Source organism: Poecile atricapillus, chromosome 15, assembly GCF_030490865.1.
Source record: "Poecile atricapillus isolate bPoeAtr1 chromosome 15, bPoeAtr1.hap1, whole genome shotgun sequence".
NCBI classification, from domain to species: domain Eukaryota; kingdom Metazoa; phylum Chordata; class Aves; order Passeriformes; family Paridae; genus Poecile; species Poecile atricapillus.
This window is the reverse complement of record NC_081263.1, coordinates 4,758,495-4,783,522: the sequence shown is the minus strand read 5'-3', so window position 1 is coordinate 4,783,522 and position 25,028 is coordinate 4,758,495. Positions and strand designations below refer to the sequence as shown.

Here is a 25,028-nt window from a genome sequence, read left to right as displayed (position 1 = left end):
ATCCCTCATCCCAGCCAAAGCCGCAGCAGATGTTTAGCACCAAGCACTCTGGAGCAGGGATTGAGCTCTCTCCCAGGGAAGCAGTGCCAGGTGGATGGCAAGGCAGAGCTCACAGCGGAGACCTGGCATTGCAGGATCCACGGGAGCATTCCAGGAGCTGCACGGAGCCGGCAGGCAGTGGCACCAACCCAACAGGTGGAGAACCATCGCCCGGCCCTCCAGCTGAATCCTTCTCCTGTGTCGGTGATGAGGCTACAGCGATGGACACCAGCAGCCAGAAACACCACGTGCGTCTTTATTATTCACTACACCTGTGCCCGGGCAGCTTCTGCAGAGGTGCAAAGCCCTGGTGGTGAAATATTCCAGCCTGTGGCTTTTCCAAAAGAAACGGGGGAGAATCAAGAGTGCCATGGGTAAGGAAGAGAGGCTGCAGGGCCACGCAGCCTCTGTGCCAGGAGGCTGGGAACAGGGGCTGTGAGGTTTGCCAAGAGTGGCCAAGAGGAGGGGGATGGCACACGGCAGAAGCAAACCAAGACTGTCATGGTGCTCACACAGGATGACTGAGTTCACAACGATGGAATGGGAATCTGGAAGAGTGTCAGGTGCTGCCAGCCCATGCCTGTGGTGGGACATCCTCACCTTGCTGCTGCCATCAGCGCCGTCCCTCTCCTCTGAGGTCCACACTATTGCCTTCTGGTCTCCTCAAGAACCTTGGGTGAGAGTGAGTTTGCTCTCCGAGCCGTGAAAGACAAACTGACCCGTTGACTCACCGACTGACCGACCAAGACAAAAAAGAAAGATCTCACCCTTGGCGGTTAATAAAATCCTGGTAATGCTGAAGTCCCCTCGGGCAGACTTTTACCACATTCCACTCCATACAAGACACATTTCAAATGCTCATTAATTTACAGAAATTGCATTTTATAGAAAATATGATACAATGAAATATAAAATGCACTAGGAGCATTTCAAAAATCTATAGAGACGATCTTGCAGCCCAGTTTACCCTCTGAAAGGTGCCCACTCATCACCGCAAGCTCTCGACCTCTCATTCTCTCTCTCATGTGCACACGCTCGCTCCCCCCGCCTCCCCCCCTTTAACTCTTAGCATTCAACTTGAGAATCAATAGAGATATCAAAAAAAGCGTGATTATCCCCTGGATAATCACCTTCCAATACTGTGCACATTCTTGGATTTAAAGGAAAATATATCTAAGCACTTTTACAAGTTTTAGCGAACCCACTGCAAAATCGTCTGCAGAATATAAAACACAGGTAATCCAAGATTTCATAGCACATTAATTAAGTGGCTCATAATCCATTAAATGTGGTTTATATTACACATCCATGCAGTCTAAATCATTTTACAAACATTAGACATAAACCCACTAGTCCAAATCAGTAAAGGAAAAATGTAATAAAAAAAGCTAATAACTATTTGTTATTGGTTAAACTGACCCTACATATAAACTAGGTAGTTTGCTACCATTTATAATACTGATGTTGAATTATGCCTGGATGCTGCGAAACCTCTTGCTTACTTGGCAATGCTTGAGCATATTAACCACAAGATACTTAACAGGCCCTCGTCGCACTTCTTCTCCAAAAAAAACACATTTACTACAGATAGCAGCGCCTACCCATCGAATAGAAAGGACACACGTTAGCTGAGTTACACCATGTTGTTGAGCTTTGGCTACTAATGCTCCAAGGCATTAATGTGGCATACTAGACTAACTCCATACTTAGGGATGGGCAGAGTGTGGGTGACCTGTCCCCGTCCTCGGCACTGCCTGGGTGCAAACCCTGCCTCAGCCCAGGGGAGCAGCAGCGGAGCATCCTCAGGGATGGGGACACCGCCACCGGCACCAGCAGCTCACCCCGCCGCTGCGTCCGTCGCTCGCGAGGTCATGGGAGCCAAAACACGGCGATAGCAGAAAAACAAACAGATGGGCCTTTGGTCATGTCACCATTTACTTTGTAGGGTTTTAGGCAAGGGCTGTCGGAGATTTCTGTTGCAATAACCAAAGGCTTTATCAATGCTATAGTTCTATGCAGCTACATTGAGTGTGACCAGGGGCCAGCAGAGCCCTCTGGTCAGTATTTTGCATCTGATAACACTGAATTATATACAACATGATGACTAGTTCACCACCTGCTGAGGCTTAAAGATGGCTGTTAAGATTTCGACTCAAAACATCTCCCCCCTCCCCACCCCCCATTCTCTTCCACCCCGGAATGAGTCACCCCCTTAAAAAAAAAAAAAACCAACAAAATTAAACGAAACAAAAAAAGGCAAAAAAGAAACAATCTCCACAGTTCCTTTTTGTTAACTCCTTCCCAGCTAGAACTGGCTTAGGGTCACAGGGAGTGCTGCCCAGGATGGTTGTATGTTTGTTTTCATCACTCCTGAGATTGAAGGGAATCTGACACATGCACCAAAAGGCACTTTCAAATATATATATATATATATATATTTTAAAAACAGTGCTTCTGTTCTAAGAAATTCAAGTTAAGACAGAGTGCCTTTCACTCTCTTTAGTCATAAAGCAGGTAAACGAGCAATATCCCAGCTGACATTAAAAAAACAAAAAAAAAACCCAAAAAGAAACCTGCAGCAGAGACAAGTGTTCATGCGAGACAGCTCAATAGTCTAAGAAAAAAAAAATACAAAGGAAAGAAAGGAAAAAAAAAAAAGAAACCTCCTATATCACCACTAAAAATAACAATACAGTCAGCAGGGGATATTAATTAAAAAAGCTGCCACATCTGTACAGTTCTTGCTCCTGCATCGGCTCTTTTTGTTAACGTTGTCTGTGGGTTTGTTGTTTGTTTGTTTTTTTTTTTTCCTAAATTTTTTCTTTCTTTTTTTTTTTTTTTTTTAATTTTTTTTTTTTTTTTTAATAAGATGAGGTCAGTTTAATCTTCCTCTCCTCCCCCGTACATGTCCGCCAGTTTCTTGAACCTGGGCCCCCAGTCGTTCAGGTAGTCGTAGTCCTGGTCCCCGGAGCTGGAGGAGTTGAGGGAGCTGACGGAGCCGGCGGTGGAGCCGCTGCCCTCGTAGTCAAAGACGAGCAGGGAATCGTAGGGGGGGGCTGTGGGGTCGTTGTCTGCTGCACGCAGGCCCTGGGGGGGTGAACACACAATGTCAATGCCCACCGTGGGGTCTGTGCTGGGGGGATCCCTGCAGCAAAGCTAAAAGGGAAAAATGAACGTCCCGGGGCTTCCCAGATGCACCTCTGGGTGCAGAAACCTTTCAGCTGCCCCCAGCAGAAAACCCAGTAACTCCCAGTGTCCCTAAAAAGTACTGAGTGGCAGGGGAGTTATTTCCAGTGATCCATTTCTGGATCTGGAAAGCTTTCTGTCCTGGCCAGTGTGTCCTTCATGGGGCTGCCTGTTGAGATTTCCAGCTTAGCCAGCGAAACAAAAACCAGCACCCTTCCTCTACCACCAGTATTTAAATTCTGACGATTTTCATTCATTCAGGAAAACAAAATAATAATACTCAAAAAGATCACTCCTGGAAAAATTCTGCAATTAGGACAGACGTGGGGTATGCATCCTGGGCAGAGGGCTGGGGGGCATTGCTGCTCCTGTGCCGTGTGGGCAGCAGTGTAGGCAGGACATGGAAACGGCCTCGGGATATGGAGAAAAAAAGAATTGCTTTGCTGCAGAGCCCAGAGTCAGGAAAAGCCGGGTGGAATAGCCCTGCAATAAAGCAAATGTTCCACATTCCCACCTTCAGAAGCCCTGGCCTCGGTGTGGGGAGGTGGAGATGGTTTCAGCAGCAGGGCCGTGTGTAAGAGCGAGTCCTCACAAGCATGGATGTGTGTAAATGTGAGTGAAGGATGGGCAAAGGGACAAAGGAAGAAGGGATTTTAATGATGAAAATGAGAAAAGCACAGCAGGAAATGCATGTAATAATAGAATTAAATGGCTGTAACATTTATTTTTCTGGCTTTAGGAAATAGATGGTGTGCTTTGTCTCGGAGGAAATAATGCATTGATTGGTTTGTAACCACTCAATCACTCAAAACTAAAAATGAGATAAGAAATACCAAATGGATAGATATTTGTACAGGCAGATAAAGGAGCAGTAATCTAACATAAAATAAAGAAACCTCTCTGATCTGAGTCTCTCTGTGCTGCAAACTCTTTGAGGCTTTACACCAAACAGAGCTTACGAGGAAGGCATAGACTGCTGAAATAATTACAAATCCAGAAGCAACCAATGGCTCATTCTGCCTGGGTGATGAAAACCACAGTGTTTGCAACACCCACAAGACAGAAATCTTGTTTTTTTTCTGGTTCAATGCCTTCATTAAGCCAAGCCCTGCATCCTTTGCTCATGCCAATCCTTTCCGTGGCTGGCATCAGACTTCTGGCACGAGCAGTAGCACTGCTTGGTCTGTGCAGTCAGGGAAACCTGACTTTAGCCGGCTGCTCAAGCTTTGAAGACACAACACAGAACCCCCTACAGAACATACCTCATTAATAAAATCACCAATATCCCCTGGATGTGGGATTACTGGTCTTATAGGATACTGTGGTTCAGCACCAATAGGTCTTTCATCCACCCTTCTGACTCCAGGTGTCTTGTTCAGCACGTGATCCATGGTCTCTGGCTGCTGGAGCTGGCTTAAATCGTAATCCTGTGACAAATGGGAAGGCACAGTGTGAAACCCAGAGCTTTTCCTTCAGATCACCTGCTCATTCAATGTGCAAACAAGTCAAGGGCTCTAATTCTGCTTCAGCTGAAGTTTGATAGCAAATCTTATCCCTGGGTATGTAGCACCTCCATCTAAATTAGAGATGAACCTGACCTCTGAGCAGCTCATAAAATTGACCTTCTAAGAGTGTATCTTATAAGTTAAATCAAGTATTTAAATACTTTCTGAATACTTCACACAGCAACTAAATATTTGGGATAAAACCCTGGCTTTTGTTTGTGTGCGCATAGGTGTACACATAACTTTTTTGACAAAATACACATTATAATGTAGAGACACAGTGTTGGTAGACGTATTATTGCAATTACATTTCTACAGAAGTAAAAACATTAAAATGTGTTTTGCATTTATGCATGTAGGCTTTTCAAAGTAATTATGTTCTTTTTGCTTGTGAAAAATCCCAACAGAATAGGTTTCTATCATGAAATGAGAACCAGGTAATATTTCATTAAAAATGTATTCATGTAGGTAATGGTGTTTTGCTGCTCATCCTTTGCTGTTATTTTTAACGAATCCTTCCTAAAATATTTAAGCCTACAGTGTAGTTGCCTGAAACCAGATACTTCAGCTACTTGGAATGCTTAGAACAGTGCTTTGTTCTACCAGGAAAACTATCCTTGTGCTCAGACAGGGATGATTGAATCTCCAGGAGCAATATTTATAAATAACTTGACAGCGAGAAGACAAAAAAGAAATGTTAATTGCAAGAATTTTTATGTGGAATAAGAACTTTTCAAGGTTTGGGTAAACTCCTGCCTCAAGAGTTTTCCATGGCAGCTCTCCCCGAGCTCGCCTTCGGAGGCCACCGGGACCTCCACGGCAGGATGTGCTATAGGGCTTTTGTGGGATCCCTAAGCACTGACCTGGGACCATGCAGTTCAATTCAAAAAGCAAAAATAAAGCCATTACACAATGTACAGCCACATAATCTGCATGAACATTGTATTTGAGAGGGTCCTGGGCTCTTCACTCGTGTTTGGTAGGAGTAAAAAACCAGCGACTTCAGCATGAGTGACCAAACTTTGCTATTTTAGCTGAGGAACTGGACATGTAGCAGTGGAAAAGCACATCCCAGGAGTGCAGGCCAGGGGGGTTTTCATGCAACATCAGCATTGGTGTCTCTAGGAAGAGCCACTGGAGGAAAGCTGACGTGTTCAGGCAGCCTGTGGCTCAGGGCTCTGTCACCCAGCAAAGCTTTGCCACCACGCGCTGCGTGGTGAAAGAGAAAATCCCCAAATCTCTTTAGACATTTCTCACAAACCATGTCCAGAAATTAAAAGACATTAAAGGCACATTAGAGATGATTAAGTAAATGCAGGGAAAGCCCACAGAAGCTCAAGTCTCAAGCAAGCCGAGGCAAGAGACTGCAGCCACAGGGCTGGGCAGGGCAGTAGCTGCTGGATGGTTTTATGAAGATCTCTGGTAAAATACACAATTTTAATGACTTAAGGAACAAAAATATGGTTTGAACATGAGTGTCAATGGAGTGATTTATAGTCCTTCCCCAGCAAGCTGCCCAGGGGGTAGAAAAATCCCTGTGGCACTGGCCTCCTGGCATCATCCTGCTTGCACAGTCCCAGTAATATCCTGAATCTCCTGGACCTGCTGTCTCCTCACCACACCAGGGAAGCCAATAAAGCTGCCTGGTCATAAATAAAAAACCGCAACCCTTTGCATGTACTGTATTAAAAATAATGTGGTTTCTGCCTTTTTGAGAGTACAGACTGCACAGCTGCTCCATGGCCACAACTCAGGGGCTCTTCTCACCTGGTCCTCCTCTCCACCTCCCTCCTCGTCGTACTTGAGGATGTTGTCCCTGACGTCGTCCTCGGGGTCGATGAGGAGCTGCTTGGTGTGGCGCTCCTTCTCCCGGCGCTTCATCCACACCACGAAGAGCAGAACCATGGCTGCAATGGGAAAGAGGCTGGGTGAGCTGGGATCTCCTGCAGCACAGGGCCAGGCTGAGGGTGTCCTAACACCTCACCTACCCCTGCCCACTGCAGAGAACCTCACTGGCTGCTGGAAGGAGGAATGAAATGTTAACCTACTGCATGGTCCAATTTTTAAAGGGGAGATCAGTGAGAGCTGTAAATACTGTGACAGATTCCCACTACAAACGTTTCTTTAAGATCCATCACTGATGCTGATTGAGCTGATATTAATCAGGAGTAAAGCACACAATCAAAGGAGATGAAACCAGGAAGTGTGAAAACTGCGGCTTTCTGAAAATATTTGATCTGAATCCTGAGTTTTCAGGATTATATTTCCACCTTTATTTTATTCAGGGGCATAAAGATGGAGGAAAGAGAGCTGCAGAGAAGGAAACAGGTGCAGATACCCAACATTTGTGCACAAGGGGCCGTTCCAGCAGCGTGGCACAGGTTCAGCCCATTCAGGTCATGAGCCCTGACTGTGGCAGTCTCTGTTGTTTTCTGTGGTTGGCCAGGCAAGACTGATCTGGGGAGGATGCACAACACTGCATCCTGTAATCCAATTTGGCTGCCCTCATATTCTTCTTTGGTCCATGAGGGAGGCTCTTAAGACTTCTGAGATCAGATTAGCCAGGACATTAGCACATGCATTTGGCCATCAACTTGGAAAGCAAATCTCAGATCATCTGAAATCCTTTCAGAGAGCAGGGCTAGCTTTGCAGAATGAGGGAGAGCAAATCTGGTAGCACACAGCCAAGCTCCTCAGGCATCAGCATTCACATGCCAGGCTTGGCTAATCTCTCCCAGCACAGTAACAGGGAGAGATGAGCAGTTCTTGAATCATGAGAAATTTTTCCTTTTTTAAACAACTTTACCCACAGGGAACACTGGCTCACTGCTCCACAACCTCACTCTTCAAAGGGACACCCGCGTCCCAGGGGCTGAGTGCTCCTAGTGAATTACTGCATGCAAGATTATCTGGGAACTCAAGTCTCCACTAACATAAGGCAGCCAGATCTTGTCTTCTTCAAGAATGTGCTAATACATTTGTTTTCATTCTTGTACTCAGTAGCTGCAAATAATGTCCTGGACAATGAGGTTCAGCCTGGGCAGCTGCTGCACTTACATCTCCCACCATCTCCTCTCCCCTCCATTCTCTGTGCAAGCCCCACACTGAGCTGTGGTGGTGACATTTTGCAGGAGAATGGAGCGATGGATGGACAGTGGAAGTGGGAACAAGTGTCCCTGCTTCATTTCACCTGGGTCAACCCTCGACTGTGCCAAACCAACGCAGCCAACACAAGCTAACCCAGGCAGGATGTGAGATCCCAAAGTTTGGGGTTTTTAGCTGAGACCAGACCCTGGGGACATGGATGGGCCATCCAGCTTGCAGGAGGAGGTGGATAGGAGGATCCAAATTCTTCCTCTCAGCACCAAAGTGTTTATACCCAACAAGAACTCAGTGAAGTGAGCGAAGAGGACCGGACAGCTAATTACTGCCATTGTGTGCCAATTGGCAGCCATCCCTGCCTGCCAGCCAACAGAATTGTTTTCAGATAGTTCAGCATATCTTTAATGCTTATCCCAGATCTATTCAAGAAAGCAAGAAAGAAAAGGAAAGAAAATGTAACTCTCATCTGTAATATAAAACCTCTGCTATTTAGCACACTATTGAAGTCCTTTTTTCATTGTTCCTTTTCAAGTTTCTCACAACAAGATACCTGACTGGTCCACAAAGACAATATTATAATGGTTACTGGGGTTTATCTTTTTATTTCCCTTTTTTTTTTTTTTAAATGATACTTTTTCATGCACTTGTGGAAAAAACGGTGCCATTAACGCCTTTACAGCTACCTTGGAAAAAAAAAAAAGACCTTCAAAGTGTCAATGGTGGATATAGTGCACTCTCCTTCCTTTTATTCACTCTGCAGAATGGGAAGTGCTATTACTGCTGTTAGAACCATTTTTGCTCTGCATGTAGTTTTCCTTGAAATCTATTGTCTTCACCCTTCACAATTTTTACCGCATTGCTCTTCTAAATGTGTTATTTGTGCAGCTAATGCATCAGGTAGCAAGAGGAAGAAAAAAACCCTTTTGAGCAAAGGTAAAGGCACAAACTTCCTTCACAGGAGCAATCTTGGATCTGTCCCCTTATATCTTCTTCCTTTTAAAGTCATCCAGCTTTGACCTGCTGACTCTAAAATGGACAAACAGCACAAGAAAATCCCTCTTCTGCCTTTTTCTAGGCTATTGTTTAGAGGTCATGATATGAAACAGATAGAAAGGAGGCAAAACACTGGAAAGATGTAACTGTAAAACTGCTCATTGCAAATTACATTTTTCATCACTGATACAGTGCTTTGCAGCTCTCCAAGATAAAAAAAAAAGTCAATTAGAATTACAATGAATGTAAAAATAAGCTTTTGTAATAAAACCCGTAATTTAAAATGGGATAATGTATCTGAAAATGGAAAGAGGAATCTCTTAAATCAAATGTCCTTCAGCTGAAGTTAATTTCAGTCAATAGGATTTTCAACCGTTTTAAATTGTATTTTAGCACTGGATTTATACAAGAGCGGCAAAAAGAAGACCTGTGTTTAATCACTTCTGTGGCTCCAGTGCAAACTTTGAGCCGAGGGGCAGCAGCAAACCTGCAGAGCAGAAGGAGGTGAGGCTGATGAACACCTTCATCCTCATCAGGACGTGTGACTGCAGCACCCCGAGCAACCGCGCTGGCTGAAGGGAGCAGCCAAAACTGGGAATGAAGGGCAGGAACTGGGCACAGGGAGGCTTCATCAGCTCAGCTGGGCTGGGAAAGCAGCAGGGGCTGCACAAACTTCCTCACTCTCCATCCTGATCCAGTAGATCAATTATACACCACCCCTCCCACCACCAGCCCAGGGTGTGGATGGATGTCCAGGGGTGGCCCATGCTCCTACTGTACCATGGCGTGTCCCCATGAGGTGACATCTGGAGCATATGTCACTCTGTCTGCTCTCTGTTAAAATGCATTGAGGGTAAATATTAAATGTGATTTAGCACCATAACTCCCATTAGCTTTAATGAGAGTCCCATGGATTCATCCTGTGTTTCTTGATGAATATTTACCTCATTGTTCATTTCAGAGCTTGTTTTTATCTATTCCTACTGTGCCAACTCCTGCTTGAAGTTATAATAATATAATTTTTACTTTTTAAGTGTGCACACACATGGTTGTTGATAATGCTCATGGAAGCTTGGGACTCACAGGACTCTTGGGCAAAAGGGAAGTTTTGCCTTGATGAAAGGGATGGCCAGTCCTTCTCTATGATGTATCCCCAGCCCTCCATTGTTTCTGACAAACTGGGAATCCTTCCTCTAAAAACACTCATAATCCCCCATGACCCCCCGATCTGAGGTCATTTTAAAAGCAATGGGAATAACAACTACCATTCTTCTTTTCCTTGGAACAACCAGGAAAACCCAGTTATGCCCTGGCTCTGCAAGGGACTAGCCAGACTCTCATAACCAGTGTATCTGATACTGGGAACCAGTATATCCACAGCCAGCCAGACATGAGAGCTGTGGGAGAATCTGACGGAGAAATTTGGAAGAAGCCTTCAACTTTTTCCTGCAAAATGTGGACAATCCTACCACACTCACTACTTACAGGATTTTGTCAGGTGTAATAATGTTTGCAAAGCTACTGGAAGTCTTAGGTCTGACACAGGCAAAGCTCATTTTGCTGATGCTGCAGTGAAGGAGGTTTGTATGCAGATGTGTGAACCACCCCCACAGCCCAAGCTCAGGGACCTGCCCTCTGCATGGAGCTTGAAAAATACAGGCTATGGGAAAGAACAACAGGGAACAGAGAAACATGAAGGAGGGCAGGTTTAGAGCAGATTTTGGGGAGAAATTCTTTACTGTGAGGGTGTGGCAGAGGTTGCCCAGAGAAACTGTGGCTGTCCCATCCCTGGAAGTGTCCACAGCCAAGTTGGATGGGGCTTGGAGCAACCTGGGATAGTGGAAGTTGTCCCTGCCTGTGACAGGAGGGTTGGAACAAGATGAGCTTTAAGGTCCAGCCCAAAGCAGTCTGTGATTTCAGGCCAGGCCCTGTGGTACTCACTCAGTAAGATAATGATGCAGATCAGGATGGCAATGATGGCCCCTGTGCCCAGCCCTGCAGCAGCCACGGCCCCGATGGTGGTGCAGTCGCCGTTCTCGTCACACGGGCACACCTTCACCTTGATGACAGAGGTGTTGTACAAGGGGGGGTTTCCTGAGTCTGTCACGATGATGGGCACATCGTACACGCCTGCTTCCAGGTACATGATCCTCAAACTGAGCTGGGCGTAGTCCCCTGGAGACCAGGACAGACAGACACACAGATGACAGACACTGGTAGTGCCTTGCAGCCACACTTGTGCAGGCTTCTCTGCCCCCTTCTGAGCCCTGCAGAAGAGGTTAGCAACAACACACCTCGGCAGGACAGCTTCAGAACCCTGCCCCATCAGTCTGGCCAACAACCAGCCAGTTGGCTGAAAAAAAACAGTTTTCAGCTTTTCAAAGTTTTAAATTGTAATTTAGAACATGGTGTGTTCTCACTGCTGCACAGAACTACCTGGATGCCATTTGCAAATCCAGTTGCATGTGTTCAAAATGGCATCAAACACAAAAAGGAACACATGGATAATGTTCCTGAGGCTGGGCTGCCCCTGGCCACTTGTGCAGGCTCTGTACTCACTCACCCTTCCACCTGAGGATTTTGGGAACTCACTGATGACAGGCACAGGCAGGTAAACCCATTATGACTGAGCCCTGAGCTGTGAGGGCACAAGCTGTTGCCCCTGGTCTGGCAGCCTCTGCCAGACCTCAGTGAGAGGGACCAGCATTGTGGCCAAAACCAGCCCATAATTCCATGACATTTTCCATGCTCTGCTGAAACTACCAATAACCAGAGCAATTAGGACCATTTGTGGTTGCACACTGCAATATAAAAATCCTTCACATACTGGTAATCTTCACACTTACCTAGCCCTCCTGGTTCCATGGTAAATTAAAAGGCTGCCTTTATGCAATTATGGTCAGAGAAATGAACATTGATCCTGATTGTGGCTTATGACAATTACACTGGAGGAACATAAGGAAGACTGATAATAGCTTTTTTCCCCTTGGCCATTATGGATGATTTATACTCTGTTCACTACTGATAACTGTTCATAATTATGAACTGCATTAAAAAAAGCCAAGTGCCAAGGCTCTTAGAGTTATGCTGCAGGTCTGATACAAATCATTTCTGATTAACTATCTTGTCTATAATGTCAGCCGTAATGTGCTTTAAAAAATAAAAACCAGACAAAAAAAAGTGGGAAAGTTTTGAAGTTGGAAGCCGCACGTGGGGCTCATTAGTGAACCAGAGCCCAAATGTGCTCAGGATTGCCTGCCCCATTTACCATTGAGCCGTGTGATGGTCCAGTTCTTCCTCACTGCAGATGGCACACTTGGCAGCTCGAAGACGAAGGGCCCCACGTTTGGATCGATGTCAGCGTCCGCGGCGGTGATGTTGATGACATTCAGGTTTGGCTTCTCGCAGATCTGCGCCTCCTTTGGCAGCAGCTCCGGAGCGTTGTCGTTGATGTCGATCAGGTAGATCTGCAGAGTGCCAGTGCCGCTGGCAGGGGGAATTCCTGCACGGGAGACATGGACCTGTGACCTCCAGCTGGGAAGGCAGAGGGATTGGCAACACCATGGAGCAGCCCCCTCTCCACCTTCCAGTTCCAATAAACCAGGATTTTCACCTTCCCTCCCTGGACCTCATTAGGGACATACTGCACTTTCATGGTCCCTTGCTCTAAGCGGTATAAAACTTCCCCAAGCCTCCTAATGTTGCAGTTTTTCACTCCTGCAGAACAGGAGGTTGAGTTCTGCTGATCTGTAGCCTGCAGCAATGCCCCTAGTCAAACTAAAACTACAAGCAGGTAATGCCAAGCTGCTCCTGCAAATCTTGGTAATGGCTGTTTTGTAGAAGAAAAACCATTAGAAAGAGAGCTGACAAGAGGAAGAAGAGGGCTTGGAGGGGAGAAAAACCTACATAGTGTAACCCACTGTCCAGCATTTACTGTGGCACTTGCTGGCCAGTTTTCAGCTTTGCAGACCATTACTCTGCTTCAAGGGAAGCCCAACTCTCGGGCACATCCCACATCCAGCCCCAGCTGTATGGTGAGAGGTCCCTGCTTGAAGCCCACAGCATGAGCCATCAGCAGACACACTGGGTGATGCCACTGACCCCCAGCAGCAGTGTTATGTCCCAATACACAATTCCTCATCCTCTCCATGCCTGTCCCAACCAGCAGGGATATCACAGCACAGCAGGCCTGGTCCTCCACCCCTTTTTGATGGAGAGCCACATTTGTCAGACTAATGACTACTCACACAAAGTAGTATCTGCCCTGGCAGGAGAGAACAGCCTTCCCAGAAATGGCACAGTGTTCTTCATTTCTCTCCCCACACATTTATCTGGCAGCTCTGTGTTCTCCTGCCCTCTGCCTGCCTCTCTCGTCTGCCAGCATGGCTTCAGACATTCTTTTTAAAGATTGTATTTTCAGTCCTGCCCCTTCCTCCCAGTGCTGGATACAAAGCTACACAAACCCCTTCCCCACCAGGCTTCTGCTTCCACAGACCTTCCTACCTACATTCCTTTCTCCATTTCTCAAGGGAGCCTCAAAAATTATGAAGGAGCCCTGGAAATCCTTTTTTCATTGTTCCCACATAAGCTCTTCAACCATAGATTCTCATCCTTTCATCTTGTAAGCATGGGGTAGGTCTCCCTCTAAAACAATGTCTTTTGATCAGCCTTGAAAGCTTCTGGAGAGGCAGACAGCCCACCAGGATACTGGGGCTGAACATGAAAACTGACTTTTGGGACCAAGCAAAGTGATTTTACTGCTTTCACATTACCCAGAGTATCTTCTGGGATAAAAGCAAGGCTCCCACTGTAACCTCTGAGACAGACTGAACATAAACCCTCAGTCCTGAGAGGCAGTAACTGGCACGTGGCTGAAATAACCTGCAATTGCTGCACGTACAAATGCACTTTTGTTGGGCCATTGAGTATTGTTGGGATCTGAGTCCGGGTATTTTTGTTTCTTTGTGTTCCTGAGTGCAGCTCTGGGGCAGTTTTAGGAGAAATGAAAAGGTCAAGTCCTACAAACTACGGAACATTTCACATTATTTCAGCTGTCTTATACGGAGAGAGCAAGGACACAGAGCAGGTACTGATGTGCAATGAAGGATCCTTGGACTTAATCCTCAAGAGATGAGGAATACGATAGCACCACTGACTCCAGTAGAGAAGCTGGTCTGCTCCCTGAAATTAAGATTGAAATACTAATGACAAAAGGAAGAAGACATCTACATTTAACTGTTGAATTCTCCATCACTGCCTTTTGCACAGGGCCAGCGTCTGCATTCCCACAGCAAGGTATAAGCCAAGGTATTTTCATGCTCAGCTCTTTGTTTCATGAAACCTGCTGGAATAAGACACATTTAAGTTCTCAGCTTCCCTGGGAGATTGGCTGAAATTGGCTGAGGGGCTCAAACACTGCCAGGCTCCACTTTTGTGTAGACACAGCGTGATCCAAGGGACCCTCTCCTAGGAAACCAGGTTAAAACTGTGCTGTTGATTAGGATTCCCCTTTTGCCCTCCTTACATTACAGCCAAGACTTTTCTTAAAGACAGCATCTCCACACTGGAGCCCAGGGAGCCAAAGAGAGCATGTCCAAGGAGCATTGGCTAAACTTCTTCTATATCACGTACTGAGAAGAGCAAAAAGAACTTCAAGGAAAGAAGATGCTGATACTTCTTCAAGAAAGAGAGAAAAATCCCCATCAAAACCCTTGACCCAAAGCTTTTCTTTGATGCTGGAGAACCTGGAACTTGGGAGCAATGTGGCAAGAGTCTATTAGCCTAGATGAAACTTTAGCTGTTATCCTAAGCACTCTAGACAGAATTTTAAATAAGGTGTTGCTTTATGTGCATTTTAATGGCTGCAATATACCAGTGATAGATTAATTTTTCAGAATAAAGAGATTTATCTAGGCCTTCACTTTCTGAGCTGCTGAATGATGGATGTGGAGGCACTGATGCACTGCTGCATCAGCACCACAGCCAGGGAAAGGGGTTAACTCCACATCACGTTGCACCAAGTGCTTGGAATTTGCAAGGTCAGATGGTGAGGATTAAGTTGATAGGTTCAAACTCTACCACTGTATCTGTGAACAGCCTTGGCCTCCTCATTTGACCTGTTTTGCCCTATGGCTTTTGCAGATGAACACCACTAGACCCCTCTGAGAATATTTTGAATTTCCCTGTCCTGGCTGCATTCATGGAGGGGAAGCTTAGGACAGAGCTGTGGGGTGAGTCCTACCATTCACGGCACAAAAAAGGGGCAGAATGCACTTCTTGGTACAGCTCCTCAGCACTGAAACCCTTCCCTGAGTTCTCCTCACCCCTATGACCTTGGATGCAATGACTGAAGTGATGCATGGAACCCCAGAGGGAGGAAGTTTTCATTAGCCCTGCAAACACCACCAAATCTGCTGGTAATGACCATGGCACCTCCATCCTGAGGGATCACACAAACACTGCCCTGAAAGCACCTGCAGAGTTTGAGCAATGTATTTAGGTGCTCACAGCCAGGCCTGGGCTGAACTGTGCTGCTGAAGCGGTTTGAGTGCTCAGCACCCTGCAGCAGCAAAGTGAGGGTGGCTGAGGGGAAGGAAGGCCTTCTCCTTGTCCTGGGAAACTCCTCAACCTTTTCCAGATGGAGCAGCTGAGAAATTTACCAGCATGGCTGCATTTGGGCGTGGTTAGCGAAATTTGTCAATTCCTCCTACTGAGGATTAGGAAGAGAAAAGCAGGGTAGCAGCACTGGGCTGCCTTCCCTTGAGCAGAAGTTCTCAGCTCTGACTGGACCAAAAGTGATCTTCAGTGAGAAGAGCAAACAGGACTTCTCCAGGAGATCTGACTGGCCTGAGTGCCCTTGGTAACAAGCACAGCAGCACCCACGTCATCTGATGATGGCTGCACACTTCAGGAAGGCAGTGGCCAGAAAGAGCCCAGCTCACAGACACACCTTTTATGAAAGCCACAACAGTTCAACAGGTGGGCTGATTTTTAATAGCCTCCTGCCATCCCATAAAATTATTCCTGGTTTCCTGATGGAAGGCCTCCTGAATGCTCCGATCAGTGCCTTTGGGGGGATTACCAGGACTGGTGTGCTCGGCAGCCCCTGGAGAGCACATCCCTTTGACACTTTTTTAGGTTCAGGCTACACCGCTACACTGAACTCCCCAAATCAATTTTCCATTTGTCCTCCCTTTCCCTTAATAACACTCTCCATATACTGCGCGCATTTAATTTACTCCAGCAATTTCCCGTCCCACTTTCACATTTTTGACCATAAAAACCTGGGAAAAAGATAACTTATACTGACAACTCTGTCAGGGCATCATTTCTCTTAATGCATCACATTAGAGTCTTATTGAAGCATGAACAATGTGAAGCCTGGGCTCACCGTTGTCAGCCGCCAAGAATGTGGCCTCGTAGACATTATTCTTAATGTAGTCTGACTCTCGATCAAGGACAGCAGCAGTAGTGATCTGACCATTTGTGGCATTAATGTTCAGCCAGTTTGCAGGATCTGACAGCTTAGAGTATCTACAGAGAAAGGAAATAAATACATGGCAGTCTTTTCACTGACACATCCTTAATATTGCTTGAAATACGTTTTTTTCTGGACTCCTGACCCGTGATTCAAAGGACCTTTGGATAACTGGTTTTGTTGACAAACACAATGCTAATTGAGTATCCTGTTTTTGACCTTTACAATTATTCAATTTTTCAATTACTTTAGTTTTAAAGGTTCTTCTTTCCACTAAGTGCCACTTACATGCCAGTTTCCTGCTGCTAGGAGAGGACATTTCCTGAGGTCTCTGCAGCTGAGGAGAAATGGGCTCTGCAATGACCATTGCATTTGTATGCCTGAATTAGAGGATGGATTCCTGCTCCCTCCTGCTCCTGACCTTGCCCTTCTGAAAACAGGTTTTTAAAGTCAAAGATATTCCTGTTTTCTGCCCGTTTCTGTTATTTTCACTAATAACAGTTTGGGAATACCACGTCAGAGTCACCTCCCAGCTACTCAGTTAACTCCCAGTTGTTGTCTATTCATGCCCCATGCAACCAGCTGAGAATATGGGGTTTTTTTGGGCAAACTTTCCCTGTCTTCTCCAGATCAGTGTGTTCAGTTCATCCTTCTTACTTGCTTGTTTTCTTGCTTTTCTGCCTCAGTTTGAACTGAGGTGGACCATAACTATCCAACTGGAAGCTAATAAATGGCCAGACTATAAAGTACTGAAATAAGCAAACAGAAGCTGAGCTTATTTCATGGGTAACTCAGATCTGGTGATATTTTTATATAATTTGTCATTGGACATGCAGGTGAGAGCATTACTGGCTTCTGGTGAATATTCCTTTCCAGATTTGGGCTGTTTGAAGCAGAAACTCAAAAGGAAACTTGAGCTGCATCAATCCATGTGAAGAGGAAAGCAACACACAGCTGCACAAACCCCTGCCAAAGGAAAGAATTACATTTCATGGAGCTAGACTCTTTGGGATGTTTTCATTTCAATATCACTGCTGTGAGGCTCCTGCCCTTTCTCTGCTAAATGACCAGGAATCCAGTTTCAAAGCTGGCTTTGTGAATGTGTCTGTGGCTAATGAGGATAACATGAGGTGTGACACTGGCCGTGCCAAGCTGTGCGTTACTGGAGATGCTCCTGCTTCCTCATCTTCTATTTGTAAAAACTCTATTTTATCAAAGACTATTCAGAGACTGAAATTCATGTGCAAGGCTCTAGCAGCTGGACCAGCTCTGCAAAGTGCTTATCATGGATCTGTAGGCTTAGCCTTTTGGCTATTTTTTTTCCTAACCAATGCCAACTGTAAAGTAAAAAATTAAATTTTTTTACATCTCACAGGACCCCAAAACCACCCTACTGCTTCTTGCAAAGCTTGGGCATTGGCCGTCCTGATGCAAAGGGAGACAGATTGTACTGGGGTTTGGAAATGAAGTGCTGGTGGATGCACAAAATGCGTGTCCTGGAAGCCCTAGAAAGAAACAACCCAAGTAACTGGCTGTTCATACTCACAGCAAGACCCTACACATGCCCTGTGCAATGACAGGAACAGCAGGTGCTGGTTTGGATTTCAGATCACCCCCCTCCAGGTTAGAGGGAGTACTCAATCATAAATGAGTTGTTCTCTCTGAAAACCAGCCTTGGTACAGACATCAGGGAAATAAAGACCCTTCAAAGGGCAATATTTCAAAAAGGACGTAAGAAAAATGGGCTTGTTAGTTAGGATGGTCTCTTTCCTCCAAAGTCACAATGTCTGTCTAAAGACAACAAGATGAGGCAGTGAATAAACTATCATTTTCTAGACCCGACAGCTCTGTGCCAGGTGAAATATTTCAAACTCTTGCTGACACAAAATGTCACAACTGATGCAAGTTTAAGTGGCCTCAGCCGTGGTCACGTCGTATACTCAGGTTTTGCCAAAAATACCACAGCCCTTACAGACTGGGAGCAAAAAAGGAAACAGTTTTTGTGGATGTGAAAGTGGATGTTCTTGGATCCAAGAGTAGGAAATGCATTTCCTGTCTGCACAGACGGAGCTGAAATAGTTGTGAAAGTGTCGCAAGGACTCATTTTCACCTACACTTTTCTGCCAATTATTTCCTGGTGGGAAGGTGTGTGAGCCGGGGTCCTGGACCTTGGATTCAGTCCCTGGTCTGCCCAGGTGGGACAAAACACAGAGAGTGACACCCTCCTGGTCACAGCATGATTTAAAAGTCATCTTAAGCTGCTTGGATAGAAATCTGACTTTTACAAGGTTAAAATTTTGCCAGCTGAATCCCATTCACAGGGAAAGCAGCTAAGGAGGAGGTTCTGTTTGGCAGGTGCTCTGAAGAGAAAGGGAAGGTTGGAATAAATTGCACCTACTGGGAGCAGGCAAGGGGAGCACTGGTGAGATACAGACCAAGTGCCAGTGGCCTGTGAATGGGTGTTTGACTGCTCAGGCAGCACTGAACAATTTGACACTTTAAAAGCCTGCCCAGCAGCTGTCTGTAACCCCACCAGCCTTGCTCTGAACTAGCCCTCAGCTCCTCTTGCACTGTGCTTTTAAGCAAGGTTGAACCTAAATCCTCTGGAAGCAACACAAGGCATGATTAAAAACCCCAGCCATTCCTTTTGAAAGCCCAGGCCTAGCCCTTTCTGTGCCTCAGTCTCCCCCATAAAACAGAAATAACAAAGCTGCCTTTCTCTAAACCTCTGTGTTTACGAAGTGCATGAACCACACAGGTCAGAGCAGCCTGGGTGAGGCAGAGCCAAGGACTGGGTACAAAGCAGCCCTGACCTCCATAAGAGCACAGAATTCTGCTTCATTTGAAGGTGTGATGTGCCCCAGTGCAAGCCACAACACAGGATCCAGCTCTCGAGCCAGCTGCTCCGAGCCTGGCTTACCTGGAGCAGGGGCATGGTGAGTTAGGGGCTTGCAGGACACAGTGCAAGCTCTCGACTGCAGGTGCCACTCCCTGCCAAGGTTTCACTCATGTCCCAGCAGTCAGTTTGGAATCAGCTTTCAGCTGCCTGGCTCCCCAGACTCGTGCAGCTGAACCCCCCCAGCTGAGGGGAGCCCCAGGGCTGCCTGGTGTCCCACCTTACTGCCTGCTGCATGAAGCGATCCGGATCCACCGCCGAAAACGTCGTCAGCACCGTCCCCGTTGGCACCCCTTCCTCCAGCCTGATTAACTTGTGGTTTGTTGGGAAATACGGTGCTTCGTTGACATCTGTGACTGAAATTGTGACCCCTGCTGTCGACTGGAAGGACATCTGGATGCCACTGGCCAGCGGAGCTTGGTTTGATACCATCACTGTCAGCATGAAAGCTCTGTTCATCTCGTAATCAACTGCCTAAAACAAACAAACAAGCAAGTATAGAGCCAAGCAGAGAATAAATTCTACCTTCTGGCTGGAAGCTGCAAGATTAGAAGGCAGATGATATCAAAGTCATTGCCTCATCTTGTTTCCTCCTGAGCTGAGTTCTTTTGAAGGTGTAAATCCAGAGCAACTTCAATCCAGTGGAGGATTTGGCCTTCCAGTTTTTGGAGGGTCAAACAGTTAAAAAAATTCCACAAAGGAAAAAACTGCAAACAGCGGGGAGAATTTGCCCTGTGTTTTGTTCCAGAGCTAAGTGGTTTCCAAAAGACAACCTGCCTGTGAGAGCTGAGCATCAAATGAGCAAACCCACCCAGGGCTGCTCTAATGCAACAGGTGGAGCCTGTTCAGAGGGATGGGACTGGAACTGAGCAGCGCTATTAGCACTGAAACTGCTGACTGTGGAACCAGGACAGTCTCTGTGGGCCCATGAACCTGAAGGGCTCTTTATTTTCCCTCTTAAATGAATTTATAAGCAAAGGTGGAGCTGCCAGGAACGATCCCTGGTCAGGTTAAGCAGGTGGTGCTTCCAGTGGGACCTCTCATCCTCCTGGCGAGGCACCTCGTGGTCTCTGGAGGTTGCCTACAGCTCTTACAGCTGGGTTTTGCTGCTGGGAGGCCACAGATCTCTTCTCAACACACACAGATGAAGACAATGTGTCTGTCCCAGGAGCCAGAAGGAGTGAAAAGCCTTTGCTGGCACAACTGACTGAGCCCAGTATAATAATAATTTCTAAACCATCCCACTAATTATTATGAGGGAAGTCGCTAATCATCTGCCAGGGAGGCTTGAGTTATGCAAGATCACACCTCTGCTTGTTAAAAACTGCTTTGCCATGATTTATAAATTTAGAAGCATATCCATCCTCCCTGATACCTTCTCCAGCGCTGAGTCTGCAAGGCGCTCACTCAGGGTGTAAAACGCCACAGCTACACCGACTTGGGCAGGGATTTACAGCAGCAAGAGCTGCCTGCCATGTCCTGTTTAAAACCCAGTATTGTCAGGAGGGAAATCAAATCATAGGAGGCTACACGAGAGAAACAAATTTCAGGGGCAGAAGGTAAAACAGCGAAATCTCTACTCGATTGAAGTGCAAATGTTCCCGATGCTAAATGGCTTCCTGACAGGCAGGGCCAACATTTAATAAATAAAAGGAAGCATAAAGATTCCCAGTACACCCACCCATGCTGACTCATGGACTTGTGCTGCATTCAAAACCGATGCATGGTAAAAGTTCCCATTTAAACACTATTCAAGGCCTTGAAACAATTTGACTAATGCATTTCCTCAAGTTCTTTTCACACCCCCTGTAATTTATATTCCCCCAATTTTCTTTTTTTCATGCTGCTCTGTTTGCTAGGCTGTCCACAGGCACTCTGCACCTCCCTCCCCCCAAAGGGGCTCAGAGCAGCTGGGGGCTGAGCTGAGCAGCTCCATGGGGAATGATGTGGGGAACTGCTGCTCCTGATGCTCAGGACACACTGACCACGCACAACCCTGCTGGGATGTGGCCTGATGCAAAGGGGTTGTGGGGTTTTTTCTCCCCACAAAATGTAGGGCTGTTCTCTCAGCTTCTTCCTCTTCTGGTAGCAACAAAACCAGGGCTGCAGAAAATCTGTGCAAGGAATGCAGCTGGACCAGGATCAGCCACACCAAAGGCTGTCTAGGAGGCATCAATGTCACCAAACAGTGTCCACCACACCTCAGCCTGCAAGACAGAGGTGATCTGCTCATCTCTCCTGTGTCCACCAAGTTCTACTTCACACAGTTTTGTAAAAAAATGGAAAAAAAAAGGTAAAATCCTTTTAGAATCTGTGCTGTCCTGGCAGTCTGGGCTATTGAACCCCATGGGACAGCAGCCCCTTGCAGCCAGACACTGTCCAGCCCTAAGGCAGAACTTTCACACCTTAATAAGCAATTTATACCAGAACTGTTCATAACTCTGCTCCCTAAAACTGCCTCCCTCTGAGGATAATGGTGCACAAAGCACTCTGCTCCTCACACCACACTCACCCTTCCCACCTCCATGCATCTCACTGAAAATGCTGTATATTGGTCATTTGACATGGCTTTAGGGATACAGTGGAATTGGCATTGCTATGTTAACTTTAGGACTTGATGATCCTAAAAGTATTTTCCAACCAAAGTGATTCTTTGATTCTATGATGGCAGAATCCAGAAAAAGCCAGAGAGCTGTTACATTTGGGATGAAGACATGTGGGACTCTTGCCTTATTTTCACTTTCATGTCCAAGAAACACTTGTCATGAAATAAAGTGGCAGCACTTTTGCAGATACTCCTTGCTGGATGTTTGGTGTGTGATCTGGCTGTGAAAGATCCCCCTGGAGATGCTGCACATCCTCCTCCTTCACGAGCACCTCCAACCTGGGTGCAGTGGAGCGATGCCGAGGGCTTGCCACGTGTCCTCCTTTTCTTGGGCTGCTTTTAACCAAAGTGAACAAATTTTCCTGGTGTTATAGTTGAGGCAAATAATAACTGAAACTTCAGCAGCATCTCCATTATGAATTCACAGCTCTGATCCATGCAGAGTTTATAATAACATTTTACTTAGCTTGCTGCCACAGGGCAGCCACTGCTGCTCTGGGAGATTGTCTTCAGACTCTGCGGCGTCTCATCTGAGTGGGAAGTTTCTCTCTCCCCTTGATCAAGGGTTTCTTTGAAGATTAGGGTCTTGCACAGTTATGGAAATGGTTTGGAAAGGCAAGAACAGAAAAGGGAAATGTTAAACTTTTGGTGATCACACTGGAGCTACAGATGAGGTTTTGCTGAGGGCAGCTGCAAAATTGCTCCCATGAGCATAATCTGAGCTCCAAAGGGAAATCTGGCTTGGAAGGATTTCTGGCCCTCCATTTCAGGCCCCTAAAATGCTGGGGAAGTGGTGAGATTCTGCACAGAGCCCCCCTCCCTGTGCTGTTGCTGTGACTCCTTTGCTTGCAGCAGGAGTTATGTATGAGTGGCTTTGAAGAGCCACACGAAAATCCAGCCATGTAGGATCTGTAAATAAATGGTTCATTACTTGACTTAATTTTTTACCTGTGTTTTCAAGCCACATCAGTGATCAAACCAGCAAGAGACTGTTCCAACACAGCAAAGAACAAGCTCTGACTGGCCACCCAGTCAGATGAGAATACATCCCCCAAATCTTTAAGCATATTTACTTATTAACAGAGAACAAAATATTTCAAAGAAGAAGGTGGAATCCTAAGAGTCTTCCCTTCTTCACCATGAAAATTTAATCACAAGCAATTTCACTCATCCTCCTTGTTGAAAATACACCAACAAGCCTCCCAGCCAGCCAGGGGTAGGGAACCCTGGTGCCCAGGAGGATCAGGTGAGGTGATGTAGTGAGGACATCCAATGCAATTTCAAGCTCTCAGCTCAGCTTGATGAGATGGGATTTTCATGTGGTTCTCTGCTTTGTGATCACTGTGGGTTACACAGCAGTGGAAAATCAACACCAGCATCAATGGTGTCTTGACAAATCTGCCCTGCTTTTTGCCTGCAAGTTGTGAATAAGGGATGGTTCATTATGCACAAGTCCTTATGCAGCAGTGTTGATCATGCAAATCCCCTGTTGTTCACTTTGATGTGCCTTTAAACTACAGTCCTGACACTTTGCAAGATTAAGAATAAGGGGTCCTCCCCTACTTGCAGTGAAAATGTTGGCATTTCGATTTCAGGCTGGTGGCTGATGTCAGTGGAAGTTAATTTTTTGCACTTTTCTTTGTTGAATGTTTTCTGTTTAAGCAGAAGATGTACAGATTTGGATATGTGTATACTTACACACACATATACAACCATATGCAGGTGTCTAAGCTTGAAGAGCTTTCATGATGTTGCACCAGGTAAGGTTGTCAACCATCACCACAGAGCAATAAAAAGGGATAAATAAGAGGACCCTGCTGAAATACCATCTGGCAGGTAGGATGATGTGTCCCTTGAAGTTTCAGCAGAGCAGCAGCTCACATAGCCCAAGGGTCAGGGAACAGGACAGGCTCACACGTTCCTGCCAGCATGGCCTCGCTGGCATTTCACTGATGTCATTTTTCCTAAGACACAAACTGTGCATATTAGGAATGACTGCAACTTGTTTAGCTAAAAACAAGGAAACAGGGCTCAACACAGAGCTGTTCTTCAATCATGCTGCTCTTTAAACTTTGTATTTCTACCTATTTGTTGATTAAAACTTTTTGTAAGGGAAGGCCAGACTTATCAGAAGGTGCTGGATGCTGCAACAAAGATAGAGTTATGTTCTTTGGAGGCAAGGAAGGAAACATGATTTGGCACTTGCTGCAGGTATCTTGAGGCTTCCAGCTCTACCAGCCCATGGAGGGAAGAACTGATGGTGGATATTTCTGGTCTGATTTCTTGGGAGTCTTTAAAGGAGATCCTCTGCTGATCCAGCCTGCAGGGTGGCTTTGAATAGAGCTGTACTGAATTGAGGATCTGTCCCACACTGTGTGTTTATCACTTAATACCAGGAAAAGGAAAATTTCTCCAACAGTTTTGCTGCCAAAAAAACTCAGCCAAAGGGAAAATTTCCTTCCCTTCTGTTACCAGAAAATTCACTGCTCCTGAGATCTCTCCTACACTGCCTGCTTTCACAGAGGATCACTTGACTGACCTAGGCAGTGAAACACTGCCCTTGATTCACAGCCAGCAGGGGCTTTTCTGGCCCAGCCCAGGCTGGTTCCCTCTTACAGAGCTCAAGGAGCCAAGGAGAAGCAGAAGGTGGAGGTCATGTTCTGGTGCTGGGAATCCCTTCAGCATGTGAGGCTTTTTTGAGAGCTCATGGTGGGCTGGGCTGAGCTGGGACACCCAGAACCAGCACCACACGCTGGAGGTGAGAGTATTCAGGACTCCTACACACAGAGATGGGAAACAAGATCCAAGCACTCGTACTTCCAGGCAGAGAAGGCACGAAACAACAGCGGGCTCCTGGCAATCCCTGCAGCTGTAAGGGTGACAAACATGGTGTGCTTTGGCTTCCCCCTTACCTTTACCACGGTGACCATGCCCTCGTTGGTGACGGGGTCTGTCCGGATGGTGAAGTGGCCCGAGGGGTCCCCGCTGATGATGCGGTAGATGGCATTCCAGTTGGGAGAGTGGGGCTGGTCCCGGTCCATCACCGTCAGGTTTGCCACCACAACCTCCACTCTGTTCTCAGGCACTTCTCCTGAGTACTGCAAAGGAAAGACAGGGCTGGTCATGGTGGGAGCTTTCTGTCCATCCTCACACCACCCTCTCCTCTCCCCTCCATCACCATGACCACTGGGAAGCCGGTCCCACAACGAGGACCATGGAGTTATT

The 25,028-nt window shown here is 46.3% G+C and overlaps 1 protein-coding gene across 1 annotated transcript in view; it reads right to left on the bottom strand.

Annotated features, from left to right (window-relative positions):
- Positions 1-2,241: 2,241 nt before the first annotated feature.
- CDH4 (cadherin 4) overlaps positions 2,242-25,028 on the bottom strand; it is a 413,499-nt gene continuing 390,712 nt past the window's right edge. The window contains exons 9-16 of the mRNA XM_058850685.1: positions 24,716-24,901; positions 19,419-19,672; positions 16,216-16,358; positions 12,094-12,327; positions 10,767-11,000; positions 6,498-6,637; positions 4,488-4,652; positions 2,242-3,126 (exon numbers count right to left, since the gene is read on the bottom strand). Coding sequence (XP_058706668.1) covers positions 2,920-3,126; positions 4,488-4,652; positions 6,498-6,637; positions 10,767-11,000; positions 12,094-12,327; positions 16,216-16,358; positions 19,419-19,672; positions 24,716-24,901 — 1,563 coding nt within the window. The 3' untranslated portion in view covers positions 2,242-2,919. The remainder of the gene's footprint in view (positions 3,127-4,487; positions 4,653-6,497; positions 6,638-10,766; positions 11,001-12,093; positions 12,328-16,215; positions 16,359-19,418; positions 19,673-24,715; positions 24,902-25,028) is intronic.